Source organism: Felis catus, chromosome B1 (assembly GCF_018350175.1).
Source record: "Felis catus isolate Fca126 chromosome B1, F.catus_Fca126_mat1.0, whole genome shotgun sequence".
Taxonomy (NCBI): Eukaryota; Metazoa; Chordata; class Mammalia; order Carnivora; family Felidae; genus Felis; species Felis catus.
In genome coordinates this window covers 42,500,328-42,517,437 of record NC_058371.1, presented here as the reverse complement: position 1 = coordinate 42,517,437, position 17,110 = coordinate 42,500,328, and the positions used below count along the sequence as shown (strand labels likewise).

The following is a 17,110-nucleotide window of genomic DNA, read 5'->3' as shown; positions in this document are numbered from 1 at the left end:
CATGCAGAAGAAAGAAACTGGACCACTTTCTTACCCAAAACACAAAAATAAATTCACCATGGATGAAAGACCTAATGTGAGACAGGAAACCATCAACATTCTACAGGAGAACATAGGCAGAAACCTTTCTGACCTAGGCCATAGCAACTTCTTATGAGACATGTTGCTAGAGGCAAGGGAAACAAGCAAAGATGAACTATTAGGACTTCATCTTGATAAAAAGCTTCTGCATAGTGAAGGAAACAACCAACAAAACTGAAAGGCAGTCTACAGAATGGGAGAATATATTTGCAAATGACATATCAGATAAAGGGTTAGTATCCAAAATCTATAAAATATTTACCAAAGTCAACACCCCGAGAAACAAATAATCCAACTAAGGAATGGGAAGAATACATGAATAGACATTTTTCCAAAGAAGACATCCAGATGGCTAACAGACACATGAAAAGATGCTCAACATCACTCATCATCAGGGAAATACAAATCACAACCACAATGAGATACCACCTCACTCCTGTCAGAATGGCTAAAATTAACATAAGAAACAACAGGATAAGGCTAGGATAAGGAGAAAGGGGAACCCTCTTACACTTTTCTCCTCTGGAGAACAGTATGGAGGTTCTACAAAAAGTTAAAGAAAAGAACTACCGTACAATCCAGCAATTGCACTACTAAGTATTTACCCAAAGGATACAAAAATACAGATTCAAAGGGGTGCACATGCCCTGATATTTATAGCAGCATTATCAACAATAGCCAAACTATGGAGAGAACCCAAATGTTCATAGAGTGATTGAATGGATAAATAAATTGTGGTACACATGTATAATGAATATACATGATATGTAATGAATATTCATATATAATATGAATATTACTCACTGATTCATCTATATGAATATTACTCAGCCATCAAAAAGGAAAATCTTGCCATTTAAAATGATGTGAATGGAGCTAGAGTATATTATGCTAAGCAAAATATGTCAGTGTGAGAAAGACAAATACCATATGATTTCACTCATATGTGGAATTTAAGAAACAAAACAAATGAACATATGGGAGGGTAAAAAAAAAAAAGAAAAAGAAAGAAGAAAGGGGGAAACTAACCATAAGGGACTCTTAAAGATAGAAAAGAAACAGGGTTGATGGAGGGAGGTGGATGGGAGATGGGCTAGACACGTGATGGGTATTAAGGAGGCTACCTGTTGTGATGAACACTGTGTGTTGTATGTAAGTGATGGGTCACCGAATTCTACACCTGAAACCAATATTGCACTGAATCCTAACTAACTAGAATTTGAATAAAAATTTGAAAAAAAAAAAAAAAAGACTCAGGAGAGAAAAAATGAACATTTAAGAAACATTGACAAATAATGAAATTAATGAAATGTATGGTCAACTTTTGTTTTGTATGGTTAATCTTAATAAGCACTGCTATGTGGCTGTGAAATAAGAAGGAATTTCTAAAATAATGTGTGCCTGCATGTATGTGTATGTATGTAGTCTTGTGGCCAAAGTGCATTAACATGATGATGGAGCTAAAATTCCATATTTATTTTTAACAAGAAGTTTAAAAAATTTGGAAGTTGTAAATATAAAATAATGTTTAGTTTGTTATGCCATGTAAAAAGTACATGAATAAATATATGTATATTTAACAGCAAGGTGAGAAAATTTGCCTTGTCAGTCATCATGACATATAAAACTACAAAATTTGAGACCAGATGATATAGGGCAGCAGTAACAATGAGCACCCAAAACTTTAATACAGAACTGACATACAGACCCACACACATGTGAAATGTTACTATATCACAGAGGAAATGATAGATTAGAAGGGAACATAATGGTGCTAGAATGACCGATTATCCATACATATGGCAGCACAGAGCAAAAGAATACATTGATTGGATTGGCTCCTTGTGTCATAAACAAAAATATATTCATTCCAGATGGATTAAGAATTTAAATGTAAAAGACAAAAATTAAATGTTTTACAAGAGAATTGAAGAGAATATGTACTTGGACTAAGGAAGATTTCCTAATGACTAAGATTGGGATGTTTTTATGATAGACTTCATTTCACTAAAATAGAGCCTCTTTTCCTCAAAATAGACTATAAAGAAAATGAAAAGCCAAGCCACAAACTGAAAAATGCTATCATGTATATAACTGAGAAAAAGATTTGCATCCTGTATATATAAAGTCCTGGAAATCAAACAGAAAGAGAAACAACCACATTAAAAAAAAAAAATGTGGTATAAACAGGAACAGACCTTTTACAAACTAGCAAACATAAATGACCAAGTGACATTGGAAGATGGTAACCTGTATTAATAATCAGGAAAAGAAAAAGTGTAATGGAATTGGATTTTACAACTTTCGTATTTACTTTCCATCTCACAATAAAACACAAATATGAAATGAAGTTGATTTCTTTAAACTGAAGAAAACATTAAGTTTATGACTTACTCTCTCCCTAACTATTTTATCCGGGTTTTTTTTTTTTTTTTTTTTTTTTTTTGTAGAAAAAAATTTCCATTACAAAGGGTATTTGTTGTTGCTGTTTACTTTTTCTAAATCATTTTGATGTTTAAAAAAAATGTGTGGGTTTGCTTGGAAAGAGGAACCCAGGGACTCTGGGTTGTGCAGGAAATTTCCAAAAAAAAAAACCTCTAACCAAAAGCCACATTCTCAACTTGGACCCTGTTCCTTTACCTTGGCTGCACTCTAGGTAACCAATAGGGACTTATAGCTATAGAGCATTTGAAATGTGGTTAAGACAAATTGCGATGTAAGCTACTTACTGGATTCTGAAGACTTACCCTAAAAAAGAGACTGCAAATCATCTCAATATTTTTATACTGATTATGTGTTAATAATATTATGCATATATTGACCTAGAAAAAAAATATGTTACTAAAACAAATTTCATGTTTCTTTTACTAATTTCTTTAAATGTCTCTTGTTAGGGTGGCTGGTGGCACCAGCGACCAAGAATCGCACGAAGAGTAGAACAACTAGCAGGACAGAGTTTATTCATTCTCCAAGAGAGGAGAGGGGCCAGATATCAAGAGAAACGGTGGCCCGAGTTTGTATTAGGCTGGGCCTCTTAAAGGGTTTTAAGGTTGTGAGAGGTTTGCAGCCACACCCATGGTGGGGCGGGACTGGGAGGTGACAAGTTTCTCAGGATGCTCTGTCCCAGGCTCTGCTGGGATGTGGGTTATGGTCCCAGGCTAGAGAAGGTTAAGTTTTATAGTTGTGGTCTATTTTCTGAGACTGAAGGGCACCACGACCTGAAAGAGAAAGAGGCTCAAACACGGACATCTGCAGGGTTTCTCGATAAGCTTGCCTAGGGAGGGGCCTTTAAGTAGAACCTTTTTTGCCGTTCTTCCTGGAAATTTTTTAATTACATGTGTGGTTTCCATGTTTCTAGCAGGCAGTGCTGACTTGGGAGAACAGGGCAATTGTCGGTAGAACTGAAGTAGCATCCGGGCTCAGTCCCTGCCGGCTCTGTGACCCTGACCCTACCCTTTTTGACTTAGTTGTGTCCTGTGGAATTGGGGGGCAAGACAGAACAACATCCGGCATGGGAAGTTTTTAGCAGTGTGCCTTGGAAACGCTTTCCAAGGCACCTTACAACAAGTGCTTAATAACTATGGTCATAATTCTCAAGCCGGTTCCTGTTGAAATGCAACATCTCAGCAGTCACTCCCCCACCTCATACACGCACACGCAAACGCACGCGAGCCTAGAGCACATTGCATTTGCGATTCAGAGCCAACTTTTAGGAGGAAGGAACACGCAGCTGCGCGGGGCGAACAGACATGGGAAGGCTGCCCCTTGGCGGAGAGCGGAGGAAGGATTCCGTCGCCGAGGCTCTAGAGCAAGCTGCGGAGAGCCTGGGCGGGAGGGGCAGCGGGTCTGAGGCCGCAGAGGCGGTTCCTGGCGCTTAAAGGGATACACAAGACGTCCACCGCCGCCTCTTGGGGCACTTAAAGACCCAGAGAAGGACCCCTGGGAAGATCTGGATCAGGCTGTGTCTACAGCTGGGGAAGAGATAGGGGGACCAAGGAAAAAGGACGAGATGAGGAGGGGCTGTGCCAGGAAGGTGGAACTCACTGTTTCAGTCAACCAAGACAGGCAAGGGTGTTCCAGACAAAAGTGAGAAACTGTTTTGTTGGGGCAGAGCTGTCAACAATTGACTTCTGTACGGGTGTGGTTTTCATGAAGACATCATCTGTAAATCCCCTGGTGATACGTATCAGAGAAAAAGGGCATGGAGAGGTGAAAACACCCAGCCACGGTCACTGGAAGGTTTCAAACAGGACTGAACAACTCTGGCCCAGCTCAGCCAACACCCCCTAGGGATTTGGTCAAACTCCTAATTGCACTGTTTCTCCTTTTACTTCGGAATTAAACAGAGAAAGTAACACTCACAGTGCAGGCTTGTTACCAGGGTTAAATGATACCAAGGAAGCAGAGGTGCCTTGATACGTAGGACTGTAAAAGTTGCCATGATAGACTCCATGAAATAGGTGATCTCAGTCTTGTAAATTAATTATTCTAGAACACTACACACTCTGTCAGTTCAGTGAAGGTGACTAGCGTCTGGGAGCAACCATGGGCGCAATTTAGGAGTTTGGATGGAGTGGTTAGGTAGTTCCTGAGCAAGGTCCCCTGAAATGCCTCAGATACTGCAGTGTCCTAAGATTGGGGGAAATGGGGTGTGCATGGAGGCTCTTAGTTCCTTCACTAAAATATAACCTGCTCCTTATACACATAGAACCCTTCACGTCAAAGAACCCCTGTGCTCATCCTCACCGTGCAACTGATAATCTCTGGATATTCTCTTGAACAGATGCCCCTCCTGACCTGCCAGTTCCTCCAGAGTTACCGGGAACAGCGCCTGGCCCACTTGGTTCTGAGCTTTATTACCATGGGATATGTCTGGCAGAAAGGAGAGACGCAGCCCAAAGAGGTAAGGGGACAAAACACATGCCTGTCTTGTCATCTGGCAAGCCTGCTGCTCCTGAAGTATACTCACTGCTTGGCTCCACACTGTTTTCCTGGAAAATAGGTCCTTTCTTGTTCTTTTCTTTGGCTGTCAGTTGAAGGAAGGACAAATTTTTTCCCTAAGAAGCTAATTTTCTTTAGGAGTTGTAGCCATTCATTAGCTTTCACATCTTTTTTTTTTTTTTTTTTTTTTTTTCTGGCAAGAATGTTTAACAAGTTGCATATGAAGGCAAGAACTGAGATCTCATTAAAAAAAGAAACAATAATAGCTTACACTTGCAGCATTCTGTATTCCTTTGCACATATATTATCGCCTGATTTTCTCAATCCCATGAAGTAAACAGAACTCCACTGTGCCCATTTTACAGACAGCTGAGGACTACAGAAGACAAAAATCCTTCTCCAGAGTCAGATAGCAAGTTAGTGTAAAATGCAAGGCCATGCTTAGACCTTCTGATTCACTAATGTAACCTTCTTTCCCTAAAAGGCACCCATTGACATTAACAAGATTACTTTTAATTTTTTAATACTCTGCTCTTTCTACTGATTATTGATCTCTTAATAATTCATTTAAATCTCTTCTAAATCTTTACTTAACCTTTTATAGTTTCAGCCTGAAGCTGGAGGGTGCCCAGGTGGCTCAGTCAGTCGAGCATCTGATTCTTGGTTTCAGCTCAGGTCATGATCTCGTAGTTCATGAGTTCGAGCCCTGCATCGGGCTCTCTGCTGTCCACACAGAGCCTGCTTAAAATCCTCTCTCTCTCTCTGCCCCTCCCCTGCATCTCTCTCTCTCTCCCTCTCTCTCTCTCTCTCTCTTTTCCTCTATCAAAAATAAATAAGTAAACATTTAAAAAAACCCAAAAAACAAAAAACCTAAACCTGGAGACATGAAATCTCTGAGTTCCATTAACAGCAGTAAAAAAACACCACTCCCTTTCATTTTGTTTAAGTGTCCCTTTTCCAGGAATCAGAGTTACTTGTTCCAGTACTCCGTGGTTCACTGAGCAGCCCAGGCCTATTTTGTTTGCTTGGTGAAGACTGCCTGTTTTCTTTCAAGTAAACCCCCCTGTGACAAAAGGAAGGGAACATGAGAAAGGAGAGAAGAAGATATAGATGTGCTTCAGAGTTCTTAAATGTCAGTACATCTCATTAAAAAAAAATGTACATCTGATATAAAAACTTTGAAATCTAGGCACACTACAAAATGTCCCGCTGGGCCTCCCTCCCCCTTGTGTTCTCCAAACCGTAATCCCAGATGTGGGGAAGGGGTAGAGAAAGGGTGACAGGGGAGGAAGCCTTCAGTTTCGTGGAGTGTCCATCTACTTCCAGGTTACCAGGGATTCCCCTGTCCATGGCCTGGGATCATCTCCAACTTTCTCTACATCTCCTCTTCTAAGTCTTTACCTAAATAGACACCTCACTTTTGCATTGCCCTCCTCAACCCCTGACTCAGGGAAACTAAACTTAAGTTTGAATTTTAAAACTCTATAGTTCTTTTTGTTTCTTACCTGAAAAACAGTTCTGTCCCAAGTCTAAAAATCTAAGGAAAGCAAAAGCAGAAGCAAGACTTCTTTAATAGATACTTTTATCCTAGGGGGAAATAAAAATGCAAGTGGGAGATAGGGAGCATAAGAATGTTATTTTGGATCAAAACCAATTTAACTTTGTCTACGGATAGAGACCCCCCCCCCCCCGCGCCCCCATCTCCCACGGATCTGAGTAGTTTTTCTGGACTTGTGGGCAGATATGTCTCTTTGGAGTGTTCCTCCAATAACTTAGGAGTTAAATAGGGACCGTCTTAAAGTTGTTATTGGGTTTGACTTATGAAGTGATGAACAGAGTTGGCTGCCACACAGGATGAAGTGTTCTGTCCTCCCCATTCCTGTTCCTGATTGAAACATAAACACACACGTATATGTGTGCATACATACACATGTATGTATATATGTAGTTTTATACAAACAAATACACACATACATATTTATGTAGACATCTCTGTCAATAGATAAGTAGATATATAAAGAGTTAGAGATATTTTTCCCACTGCTCATCAACTCAGCCCCCAGTTTATGTTTAAACATTGGTGATGCCCTTCTTTGCAGAGTCAGTTTTCAGAGAGTATTTTATACGCTATGTAAACGTATGTGTTCCAGTTTTGTAATTTTCATATATATTTCAGATTGTACTCATACACATTATATCCACTAGAATGTTAAGGGAAAAAAAATGAGAGTGAGGTGTGTGTATATGGGTCACTCAGATAATTCCAATTTTATGCCCAGGTCATTTCCCTACCACAGAATTACTGGAGTAAAGGGCAATCATGATTACTTCCCTTGCTGCATTTTTTCTGGTGTATGCTAATTTCCTGTATTTATATCTAAAAGGTTCTGCCAAGAAATCTTGCCCTTCCCTTTGTTGAAGTCTCCAGGAACTTGGGCATCCCTCCTATCCTGGTCCATGCAGACTTGGTGCTGACAAACTGGACCACTAGGGATCCTGAAAGGTAAGACAGGGAGTGAGTGCTTTGGATGTGAATTGATGGAAACTTCCTCTCCTTACAGTAAAGGCCTGGCATTTTCAGCTATGTGTGATTCTAGATGTTCATATTTAGTGTCTGCTTTATGGTTCCAAAGAACTTGTGTTCAAGTTCAAAATTTACACGTCCCGGAAGTTTCTTCTCAATCCACTCTGAATACATTGGAGCAGGCTACTTTTTCTTGTTTTCTTCCACATCCAATCTGAATTTCTTAACTTGACCTTCAAGCTCCTGCATAATTAGGCTTCATTCATTCTCTCTCATCAAATTTCCATTCCACAACATGCCTTCCATTCATGTCAAATTAGGGCCAGTGACTTCAATAAGTCATCCTGATATAATGACCATAAATGATTGTGATTATGATTATGATTATAGGTGAATTAAGAGTAGGGCTCTAGAAAGTTAGATTGAGAATTTGATTAATAATGCTATCTCTTCTACCTAGCTGGCATCAATCCTTGGAAAGTTGGGCTGGGAATGTAGATAAGTATTGGTCTAAAGAAAAAATAGTGTGAGTTTTTAACAAACAATAATTAATCAGAATGGGTGGAAAAGGTGAATTGTTAAATTTCCCTTTGAACTTTATTATCACAACCAAATTTATTTCAGGCTGTAGGTACAAGAAATAGTACTTTTATAACTTAATAAAATAACTAAAGGGACATTTAGGTTAGATGTGAGGAAGAACTTCCTCAGCTTGAGGGTTGTAGGTACCACAAGAATGCCAGAGGAGATGATGGGAATCTGTTCTAGATGATTAAAGACTTAATATAACATTATAGATTTTGGGACTAATTTATGTGCTTCTTGGAAGAAGGGAGGCCATCTCATCTTTCTAAGGAACCTGAGGCCTGGGAGGATACATTTTCCATAATTATTAATTGTGATCTTTGACCAGTTCTTTCATAACAAAATTAGTGACCAGTATTCTCATGAAAAGCTGCTGAATCTGACTCAGAGTTTTGACAGAAAGAAATAATAAATATATGTGCAGAAATAATTCTGGTCAAGGCATTGAGTGTTGAGTCAGCTGGATTTCTGGTTTGAAGAGAAAGAGAGAAACAGGAAAGGTTGAAGGGAAAAAAAAAATGTCTGGACAGGAATGGTTAAGTCAAAAATACAACAACAAGGGGCTAGTTGCCCAGTGAGTGAGTGAGCAGGGCTGCATCCCAGAGAGGCAGACACAGTCTGGGGTTCAGTAGTTAGCTTTCTTGGTGATTAAGTTTGGAGTCTTTTAATATGCCTTCCATAGAGCTAAGTGCTGTAGAGAAATGGAAGACATGGAAGCAAAGGGCACCAACATGGTTAAAGAACAAGACAAATGTCAAAGAGGGACATAAGCAATAGCCCTTAAGCATTTCAAAGCAATTATAGCAATGCAGGCTTTAAAAATCAGGAAACAGCTTGGTGAGGAAGTGAAACTTGATCTGATGCTAAAGGTAAGTAAGAGTATAATAGTTATAAAAGAAATACGGGTTTGTGGCAATGACAAATATATAAAAGGAATAAGATAATTTATCATGGTGGCCACAGGCTAAATATTCTTGGGCTCCTGTGTGAGTGGAGATTTAGCTTACTCCTTGTCACACAGTGACTTTCAGGGAAGGAAAATTTTTCCTTTCTTCCCTTCTAGGTTCTTTGCCTGGTCTGATAATTACATTGACATAAGACAGATCAATAGAAGAAAAATGAAATTAATTATTTTACCTATGAGAGCCCATAAAATATGAGACTCAGACAAGTGACCAAAACAGGAAGATTTTATACCTTTAGACAAGAAAACGATACATTTGGGAAGAATTGACAAGACATAGGGGTTTGGGCTTAGGGTTAGCAAATTAGTGAAGGTGTATTTACACAGGCTTCTTGGCCCTAAATTCCCTCTCGGGTTAATTTTCCTTGTACAGGTTGGGTACCTGTCACATACCAGATTTATTTCCTGCTTTCAGGGGAACAAAAAAAGTCAGAATGTCCTTCTTGTGCCAGCTCTTTCTTATATAACATTAGTTCAAATAATCAGTGTGCCAAAGCAGTGCATTTGGGGTGGAGCAATTCTGCTCTCCTTCAGACCCACAGTGTAGTCACGACCTGTGACATCCAAAGTGTGCATGGATGTGTGTGTGTGCATGTGCATTTGGACACAAATGTATGTGCCTGTGTCTATGTTCTCTCAAAATGCATACCAGTTTAGAAACTGATTTGTTCTTTTATTTCCTTTTTCTCTTTGTGGTTATTGATACTGAAATTTGACTAGACCCCTGGAAATCAGGTAAGTTCTCAGAAATCGTTCACTAACTTTAGAATCCATGCTAACTAAAAGCTTACAAATAAACGAAAAGGAAAGCACATCAAATTTTGTATATAGTATATAAACTATCTAAAAATGCCTGAAAAAGAACAAAAAGAACAAGACAGGGATATTTCACTCTCACCACTGAACATAGTACTAGAAGTCTTAGCCTCAGCAATCAGACAACAAAAAGAAATAAAAGGCATCCAAATTGGCAATGAAGAAATCAAACTTTATATTTTATAGATGATATGATATTCTTTTAAGAAAATCCAAAGACTCCATCAAAAAATTGCTAGAATGAATACATGAATTCAACAAAGTTGCAGGACATAAAGTCAGCATACAGAAATCACTGCAGTTCTTTTCTTTTTTTTTTTTAATGTTTATTTATTGTGAGACAGAGCATGTGGGGGAGGGGAGGGGAGAGAGAGAATCCCAAGCAAGCTCCACATTCAGTGCAGAGCCCAATGTGGGGCTGGATCTCACAGCTGTGAGATTATGACCTGAGCTGATATCAAGAATCAGAGGCTCAACCAACTATGCCACACAGGTGCCCCAGAAATCTGTTGCATTTCTATACACCAGTAATAAAGCAGCAGAAAAAGAAATAAAGGAATTGATCCCATTTGCAATTGCACCCAAAACAATAAGATACATATGAATAAACCTAACCAAAGAGGCAAATGATCTGTACTCTGAAAACTATAGAACACTTATGAAAGAAACTGAAAAAGACACAAGAAATGGAAAAAACATTCCATATTCATGAATTGGAAGAACAAACATTGTTAAAATGCCCATACTACCCAAAGCAATGTATACATTCAATGCAATCCCTATCAAAATACCACCAGCATTTTTCACAGAGCTAGAACAAACGATTCTAAAATTTGTATGGAACCACAAAAGACCCCAAATAGCCAAAGCAATCCTGAGAAAGAACAGCAAAACTGGGGGCATCACGACTCCAGACTTCAAGCTTTAATGCAAAGCTTGTCCTCAAGACATTTGTCCTCAAGACAATATGGTACTGGCACAAAAACAGACACATAGATCAGTGGAACAGAATAGGAAACCCAGAAATGGACCCCCAACTATATGGTCAATTCATCTTTGACAAAGCAGGAAAGACTATCCAATGGAAAAAAAGACAGCCTCTTCAACAAATGGTTTTGGGAAAACTGGATGACAACATGCAGAAGAAAGAAACTGGACCACTTTCTTACCCAAAACACAAAAATAAATTCACCATGGATGAAAGACCTAATGTGAGACAGGAAACCATCAACATTCTACAGGAGAACATAGGCAGAAACCTTTCTGACCTAGGCCATAGCAACTTCTTATGAGACATGTTGCTAGAGGCAAGGGAAACAAGCAAAGATGAACTATTTCAGCCAACAAAACTGAAAGGCAGTCTACAGAATGGGAGAATATATTTGCAAGTGACATATCAGATAAAGGGTTAGTATCTATAAAGTACTTACCAAATTCAACACCCTGAAAAATAAATAATCCAGTTAAGAAATAGGGAGAAAACATGAATAGACATTTTTCCAAAGAAGACATCCAGATGGCTAACAGACACATGAAAAGATGCTCAACATCACTCATCATCAGGGAAATACAAATCACAACCACAATGAGACACCACCTCACTCCTGTCAGAATAGCTAAAATTAACAACACAGGAAACAACAGATGTTGGCGAGGATGTGGAGTAACAGCAACCCTCTTACAGTATTAGTGGGAATGCAAATTGATGTAGTCACTGTGGAAAATAGTATGGAGGTTCCTCAAAAAGTCAAAAATAGAACTGCCCTATGATCCAGCAATTGCACTACTAGGTATTTACCCAAAGGATAAAAAAAATATAGATTCATAGTGTACATGTGCTCCAGTGTTTATAGCAGCATTATCAACAATAGTCAAAATGTGGAGATATGATATATACACACATACATACATATATACATACACACACACACACACACACACACACACACATACACACACAATGGGATATTACTCTGCCATCAAAAAGAATGAAATCATGGGACACCTGAGTGGCTCAACTGGTTGAACCTCCAACTCTTGATTTCTGCTCAGGTTGTGATATCATAGTTGTGATCTCACATTCATGAAATGGAGCCCCACATGTAGCTCTGCACTGAGCACGGAGCCTGCTTGGGATTCTCTCTCTCTTTGTGTCCCTCTCATGCTTGCACTCTTTCTCTCAAAATAAATAAACAAACATTAAAAAAAAAAAAAAAAGGAGTGAAATCTTGCAATTTCCAAAGACGTGGAGGGAGCTAGACAGTATTATGCTAACAAAAATAAATCAGTCACAGAAAGACAAATACTATATGATTTCATTCATATGTGGAATTAAAGAAGAAAAACAGATGAACATATGGAAAGGAAAAAAAAGAGAGAGTGGGAAGCAAAACATAAGAAACTCTTGTAATTTTTTTTATAAATTCTTTTTAATGTTTATTTTTGGTAGAGAGAGAGGGAGGGCATGAGCGGGGGAGGGGCAGAGAGAGAGAGGGAGACACAGAATCTGAAGTAGACTCCAGCTTGAGCTGTCGGCACAGAGCCTGATGCAGGGCTCAAACTCAGCAACTGTGAGATCATGACCTGAGCCAAAGTTGGATGCTTAACCAGCTGAGCCACCCAGGCACCCTTACATAAGAGACTCTTCATGATAGAAAACAAACTGAGGGTTAATGGAGGGAGGTGGGTGGTGGATGGTATAAATGGGTTATGGGTATTAAAGAGGGAACTTGTTATGATGAGCACTGGGTGCTATATGTAACTGATGAGTCACTAAATTAAAAAAAAATTTAATTAAAAAATTAAAAAATAAAAATAAAAATGCCTGAAAAAAAGACTAGAGGGAAATGTGCCAAAAATTAAAAGTCCAAAAATTAACAATGGTCCCTGTGCTTTGTAAGGATTAGGGGATTAATTTTCTTTACTATATTTTCAAGTCTGTTCATAATGAAGCAAATAAAGTTCAATGCAAGAAAAGAAAAAAAAAAACTTTAAAAATTCTCTAAATCCTCTGTGATTCTTTGAAGTCTAAGACCTGAAAAAGATCTATGGTCTCACCATAGCTTATATGAAAGGCCAAAATTGTAGAGTGGTTTCTATAGCTACAGAAGAATCCCTTTGAAATATCTTGTTTTACATGGACTGGAGCTCATGGGCCAGGTTTGGTCCAGACATCCTCAGGCTCCTCTTTCCCCAGAGAACAAAATTAGCCTCTAAATTGACATTGCCTCTCCTCAGCTCAATGAAGGCATTCCGTATAAAAACTGTAGCTCAGCAGATGGAGAGTGGAAGGGTGAAGAAGCCACTTTCCACACAAGTGTAACTTCACTGGCACGATGGAGTTCCTGACTTATTTTTCTTTTGTGTTTGTTTTTCATCTCTGGTCATGCTTAAAATGTTAGAGACAGAAGTGATTTATGGAGTGAAATTTTAGGTTTTGCAGATTGGACTGACATCTGGAATATTTGAATCTAGATAGCTGGTCATTTAAAGATGATTCTATGACGGTCTTGCAGCTGTCATTCTTACGTAATACAGCACTTGGGGGAAAAGGTCACTGATGAGAGAAAGCACTCACCTGAGTTATGAAATATTCCTGCCCTGGTCCTGTGACTAATCAGCTGCATGACTTTGGGGAAACCATTTTGCTTCCTTGGGCCATAGTTTCAAGTCTAAAAAAGGAGCATGAAATTAGCTGTTGTCTGTGGTCACTGTACCTCTAAGACTGCCCGTGCTCCTGACAGGGATGGTGTGATGGGCCACAGACTGGCCCTGTGGAGAATCAGCAGTGCCTGCCCAGTTATATGTCAGCTGTTCCACTGGGAGGCCATGCTAGACTTTGAGAGTCCTCTGGTCCTTGACCATGGTCTTGAATAGGTCTGCTCTCTTTCCTTTCTGGAGCAGAGCTGGAGGCAGCAGATTCTCCTCCTCAGAGCTCTTCTACAGAGATGAGAGGGGTTTTCTTCGAGTCTACTTGCTCTTGCATTTGTCTGGCTCTGAGGTGGTCTTTGGGCCCTGTTCACACCACAGTGTACAAACCTCTCTAAACATGTGGTCATTTCCTTCCCAAGGAACTTGGACGTCATTTTCTCATTCCCTGGGGAAGAAAGCCTGCGTGGCTTTATACTGGTGACTGTTTTGGTGGAGAAGGCAGCAGTACCTGGGATTAAGGTATTTTCTTCATGGCTTTTTTTTTTTTTTTTTTTTTGTCCTAAATGAGAAATTAGTCTGAGCTTTACTTCCCACCAAGTCCCTTTCCCTGTAGAGAACTAATAAATATAGATGAGTATCGGCCTTGTCCTACTTGGTGTATGTCTGGGAAAAGAGGTCTGATCTCTAGCCCACAGCTCTCCCTTTCTTCAACTACTGCATCACTTGGAATGACCATTCAACCATTCAACTGACATGTCTTGTTCTGAATAATGTATGTCTGGGAGAACAAGACAGATACTGTTCTGGACGCTATAGAAGCTCACCATCCAGTAGAGAAAGATGGACTGATGCATGGGGTAACAAGAAAAAACAAAAACAAAAACAAAAACCCAGTGTTTTTCATGAAAAAACATCTAAGACCTAATCCAGACTTGCAGGATCAGGCAAAGGGAAATGACAGCTGAAGTTAAAATCTGAGTGATGTATGGGAATTAAGCAGGAAGTAAGAATGGAAGTGGGTATTCATTCCTGGCAGAGAAAACTGTTATGCAAAAGCGTCAGAAAACAGTGAACCCTCTCCAGAGGACAGTGAACCCTCATTGAGAATACCTAGCCCTGAGCTTGCATATTTGAACTCCTTCAGGAGTCAGGTAGATAACAGAAAGTTCAGGTGTAAAGCAAATGAAGGTGTAGTGACAGATGATCATCTAGGGAATGCTTGCCTTGCACAAAGATATTTAAAGTCTTTCCTCACTACCTTCCCTGGTGAACATTCTTTGAGTGCTTACTGTGTCCTCAGTAGAGTTACCAGATCATGGGATGATTACCTTAGCACCCTCTTTCAGTCTCAAAAGTGAAACTATATGCTTACTTTACTTCTCCTTCGTGTGTTTAGTTCACTGAAAGATACAGAGTAAAGCATTGGTCTTCAAATTATAGCTCAAATAAGGTAGAGACTGCCAGAGGACAAGGAAGTCTTCCTGGTGAATGGAGCTCTGATGCTACGGGATCTACAGAATCTGTCTGATTTTATGTACAACAGAGCTCAGGAGTGAGGCTGCCCTAGTTCAAGGTCCTAGAAGTAGAAATTATCATAATGATGAAGGACCATAAGGCAAGCTGAGGGCCAACCACAAGCTAGCACAACCCACCCCCTCCCCAAGTAGGATATGTGTGATATTTCTCAGGCACTCCTGGCTGCCCAAGAACAAAGGAAAGGGGAAACAGATAGTTAACTGATAGAAATTACTGTCATACAGGACATGAGTCTCCATCAGTTTACAAAGGTCTTACAAAGGTCTTTACAAGAAAAAGGCAATCTTATCAATAGCCTAATCTCCAGAAACCTGTGCATTCAGTTTTCTGGAGCCCTAATATCACCTTCCCCTCCACAGTGATGTGGGGAACAAAGGCAAGAAGGAAATGGCAGGTAAAATTACATTTCTTTATAACCTGCAGCCCATTGACAAATACTTAAGGCAAATACAAAGCAGACCTTTTCTCCAGGAACCCCCTATTGTCATAATGTTAATGCCTTACTAGAGGGAAAACCACCTTAGCTTGACAACAGCAAGGCCTCAGGCATCTTAGACGTTCTCTTTAGCATATCAAAGTCCTTCTGGAGGCCTCCCCCCAACTCCATAGTATATAACCAGTCACTCTGTACAACCCCAGTACCCAAGGGTCCTGTCCCTGTGCTTTCATAGGATCACCTTTTTGCACCAAAGACATCTCAAAAATTCTTTCTTGGCCATTGACTCCAGACCCCCACCACTCCAAAACCCCATCAATAATATGAGATAAATCCAGAAGAAAGAACAAAATTGATTAGAGTTATGCCCTTGAGAGGTACAAGAAGTAGCAGTCAATGGAAAAGCTCCAGAAAGTCTTAACTAGGGATCTATCTGAAGGGTGCCCAGAAAGATTCTGGTTCTCAGGAAAACCTCACAGGATATTTAGTTTAGGAATGCCCCTGGGGAGCCCTGCCTGACAATCCAGCAGTCAGATGGGTCCCCTTTTTCTAGATTCCCACAGCTTTGCAGCTCTACCTCAGTGGACTGAATGTTAATGAATTGAGTGAATGAATCTCCTCTTCAGGCACTTGTTCAGGCAGTGAATGCCATCTTGCAGCCCAGCCAGAACTCGTTGCTTCAAGCCCTGCAGCGACTGAGACTCTGCATTCAGGATATCACCAGAACTTTAGGACAAATGCATGGTATGAGGCTTCTGAAGGCTGAGGGCTTTGCTCGGGAAGACATAAAATGTCAAAATGTCAATGTCTTTGTTTTAAGGCAACCAAATGTTGTTCATGCTACTGAAAAATGAACTCTCAGTTTGCAGTGACTTTCTCATGGTTTTATCGTTCTTTTTTTTTTTTAGCGTTTATTTATTTTTTGAGACAGAGAGAGACAGAGCATGAACGGGGAGGGTCAGAGAGAGGGAGATACAGAGTCTGAAACAGGCTCCAGGCTCTGAGCTGTCAGCACAGAGCCCGATGCGGGGCTTGAACTCACGGGCAGCGAGATTATGACCTGAGCCGAAGTCGGCCGCTCAACCGACTGAGCCACCCAGACGCCCCGATCGTTCTTTATATCTCTTGTGATTCAGTTGTTTCCTCTTCTGGCTAGCCAAAATATTTCCTTGCATGTAGAGGTCTTACAGTAACGAAGCTGGGGCTAAAAGGGTGGAGCACACGACATTGGTTGTATAAGCTCTATCCAGCAATGTTAGGTTACTGAAGGACAGAATTGTGATATGAGAAAGTTTGTCCTTACACTCTCTAAAGCCTCTCATTCTTTGTTCTCTAGTGGAAGCTGAGATGACTGACCTTGGCTTTGGGCCTTATCTGAGGGGCCTTCCATCGCTCCTCCTCTGAGGCTAGTTTAAAGAGTTGTTACAGGTGTGGCCAGTTAATCTTATCCTAAGGACTGCAGCTCTTAACTCCTTTATCAGAAGAATCTAGAAAATGTAATTGTTGTGTGTTTGAAGAAGGTGTGGGAGAGGGGTGTGATCTGTTTAACAAGAGGGTAAGGATCTAAGTATCAGTA

At 40.0% G+C, this 17,110-nt stretch overlaps 1 protein-coding gene across 2 annotated transcripts in view; it reads left to right on the top strand.

The window, feature by feature from the left end:
• IDO2 (indoleamine 2,3-dioxygenase 2) overlaps positions 1-17,110 on the top strand; it is a 73,773-nt gene that overhangs the window by 33,986 nt on the left and 22,677 nt on the right. For both annotated transcript variants that reach the window (XM_045055526.1, XM_023252573.2), the window contains 5 exons: positions 4,865-4,984; positions 7,407-7,525; positions 9,816-9,830; positions 13,982-14,081; positions 16,161-16,278. In XM_045055526.1, coding sequence (XP_044911461.1) covers positions 4,865-4,984; positions 7,407-7,525; positions 9,816-9,830; positions 13,982-14,081; positions 16,161-16,278 — 472 coding nt within the window. The remainder of the gene's footprint in view (positions 1-4,864; positions 4,985-7,406; positions 7,526-9,815; positions 9,831-13,981; positions 14,082-16,160; positions 16,279-17,110) is intronic.